At 32.0% G+C, this 3,154-nt stretch overlaps 1 protein-coding gene across 1 annotated transcript; it reads left to right on the forward strand.

The window, feature by feature from the left end:
* Positions 1 to 3: 3 nt before the first annotated feature.
* On the forward strand, positions 4 to 2,771 carry LOC105457772 (the record flags this gene model as incomplete). Its single annotated transcript, XM_011702629.1, has 2 exons — positions 4 to 136; positions 2,050 to 2,771. Coding segments are annotated over 2 exons (399 nt in total), but the record flags the coding sequence as incomplete, so codon positions are not given.
* Between the last annotated feature and the right edge of the window lie 383 nt (positions 2,772 to 3,154).

The following is a 3,154-nucleotide window of genomic DNA, read 5'->3' on the forward strand; positions in this document are numbered from 1 at the left end:
GAAAATATCAATACTATGACCCGCAATATTCAAGAACAAGTGAACGACTTAACTCGAAATTTGCATTCGCAAATAGAGAATTCATTGCGACCGGCGCTCGCGCAAGTCCAAGAAACAATTGAGAATCTACCAAGAGGTAATCGATTACAGAATATTTTGCAACGTTGAACTGGCGTTCATTTAATTTAGGAACCACGTCCAGAACATTAATATGTAGTAAAAATTGAACAGTCACACATTTAATAGCGTACGTGATGCGTAATTCAATTTTGTAATAAAAAAGAGCTAAGAGAACTTAAAAAATAATCAAATTTTTACACTATTTATGTAATTAATAAATATAAGAGAAATTATGACGATATATCCGTATGCACATTGAAACGTATCACGAACTTAAACATATGACTTCTTCAATTTGCATCTACTTTTTTATAGTCATTAATACACTTTATGCTTAATTTAATATTATTTAATATTTAATTTGACGCTTTATGCTTAATTTAATATTATTTCATCTAATATTTTTTCGAGCATCTGAGTCAATATTTGCGATTTGATTGCAGTTATTTTTCTATCGTTTCCTGGAAAATCCCGAAGCATCGATATCTTAATGTAATATTTAAAAACATTCGGTTTCGTTTCTGTTTCGCACGCGCAAAGGTCGATACATTTGCATAACAGTTCGCGCTTAGCGATATTCTTTATCGTAGCAAAAGATAGAGAAACGGAGATTCCAAAATCGCATCTTGTTCGCCGCGCAGTCGATGTTCCTTTCACTATCGGCTGTGATACGAAGCAAACACTCTCGGCATTCTCTGCCGAGTCTCAAGGCGGCCGGTATCCATATATTTTCCATTCAATCCTGCCCATTAATTCGCAACTGACGTTTAATTCTGCGCGGAACGATTATCTATGCAATTAGCACGCGTATAGCTATACCTATATGCGTATCAAATTGATTGAGTAGCGTTATCGCGGGCGATTAGTATCGATAAGAAAATTTAATCGCCATAATATCCGCTTGGAATCAAGCACCGACGATAATTGATGATATTGTAATTTCTAAAGCAATTAGTCAGAAATTATGCAAATCGTCGTAGAGCTGCACTTGCTGGCTCAAACAAAATTCTATTGTAATATTATACTATTGCTGATTTTGGGATTGAACTGTATGCCAAATGGTACCCTATAATGAGACATTAATTGATTAATCATAGAGAAGTTTCAAGTTGAGATGACAATTGTTATTAGAGTTGGAAGGGGGAGTGAGGTGGAATCAAAGTTTATTACAATGTTCGACATGTTAAAAGTTTCCTGCAAAAGGAGAGTGTTTTTCTGTAGATTTACTACATGAAAACGATGCTGAAAACGATGCTGAAAACGATGCTACCCTCAGAATTTGTCTATCACGTCATATTTTTAGAAAAATTCCCTTAAAAACGCTTTTTTTGCTATTTTTGAAAAAGCTGACGAACCTGATGCAAGTAAATAGTTTCATAATAATGGAAATACTTGGACTCGAGTACAACTTTTAAGCTTTCATTTTAAGATTTTTTCAAAGTTTCTAGCACATCAGGTTTGTCCGCTGCAATTTTTCAAAAATTGCGGAAAATCGTTTTTTAAGGGATTTAACTCTATTTTTTTTTCAAAAATGTCACATGATAAACAAATTCTGAAGACAGCATCGTTTTCAGCGTCCCAAATCTATGAGAAACCATTCTTTTTGCACGAAACTTTTAGCATGTCGAGCAGTGTAATAAATTTTGACTCCATCTTCCTTCCCCCTCTAGCTCTGATAACAATCGTCACCTCAACTTGAAACTTCTCTGTGATCAATGTCTCATTATAAAGTACCATTTGGCACACAGTTTAGTCTCACAATCAAGAGCTCAAAAATCGGACGATTTTTAGCGTCACTCTTTGCTTGAAATAATCTAGCTCTCTCTTCATATAAATTATCAAATTTCTTTCAATGATTACAGATTGACTGATTATAATACAACTAATTGTAATGAAAAAGAAAAATTAACAACGGAAATTTATTTGCAGATGCACAAGGACGTATAATAACAACTAACGGCAACATCATAAGTATCAACACTATAAATAGTCTGTCAAGAACGGCCACGTCCGGTCATACACCAAACGGAGAATCGTACGTGCGCGTTATCGATGAGCAAAACGATGGGAAATATCTTTATCACAACGAGATCACTTACAATTTAAAAACTAACGCTGCCGAGAACTTTTGTTGGAAACTGGACCTCACAACTCCAGGCGCCAAGCCAGAAATTATTCTCACGGACGAAAAGTGAAACGATACGTTCTTATTTCTCACGTCACGGTATATAATTGGTATAAATTGATCTAAATTCATAAATTCACTGATTAAACAGAAAAATGAGAAAATAAAGTTACTGCAACACCGTGAGGTCTTCGTAAATAATAAAATAAATAATAAGAGAAATTGTGAATCACGATTTGTAAAAGCAGAATGTTGCTGAAATTTTATCCATTCACAATGTCGGAAAAAAATATGTTTTCTTCGCTCTCTTGGTGTTAAGAAGATATAATTACGTCGAAATATATTTGATAAGCGATGTTGCAACAGGCACCTATTGATATATATCTAGATACAGGTTTTGTGTGGAAAAAGTATTTAATTACAGGTATACATATATTTTTAAAAAATTATCTAGGAATAGATACAGATACAGTAAAGAAGTACACGAAAAATTTAGTTACTTTTTAGGTACTTCTTAAAAAAAAAAGAAATCAAACTGTACAAAAGAATTTTATTTCATTTCGAATTACTAATTATGTGGTATACTTATAATAACGTATTAATTATATTATATTTATAAAATAAAATCTTTAGATAATTGCCATGTTTCTTTTAAAATTAATAATATTTTACATAAAAAATATATAAAATAAAATATATGTAGTATTTATGAAATAATTACATGTTTGGATAATTGTTTGGTTTTTTTTTAATTAATAATGTTCCAAACACATTGTGTCAAAAAGTCGATTTCTTCGGAGGGTTATATGTTAAGAAGAAATAAACTTTCTTCATGACGAAATTGATGTAAATGTATATCGATTTTGGTTTGATAATAAAAATGCATGATAAACTGTATAAAATTGTCAT

The sequence above is a fragment of the Wasmannia auropunctata genome, unplaced genomic scaffold, assembly GCF_000956235.1.
Source record: "Wasmannia auropunctata unplaced genomic scaffold, wasmannia.A_1.0 LD336103.1, whole genome shotgun sequence".
Taxonomy (NCBI): Eukaryota; Metazoa; Arthropoda; class Insecta; order Hymenoptera; family Formicidae; genus Wasmannia; species Wasmannia auropunctata.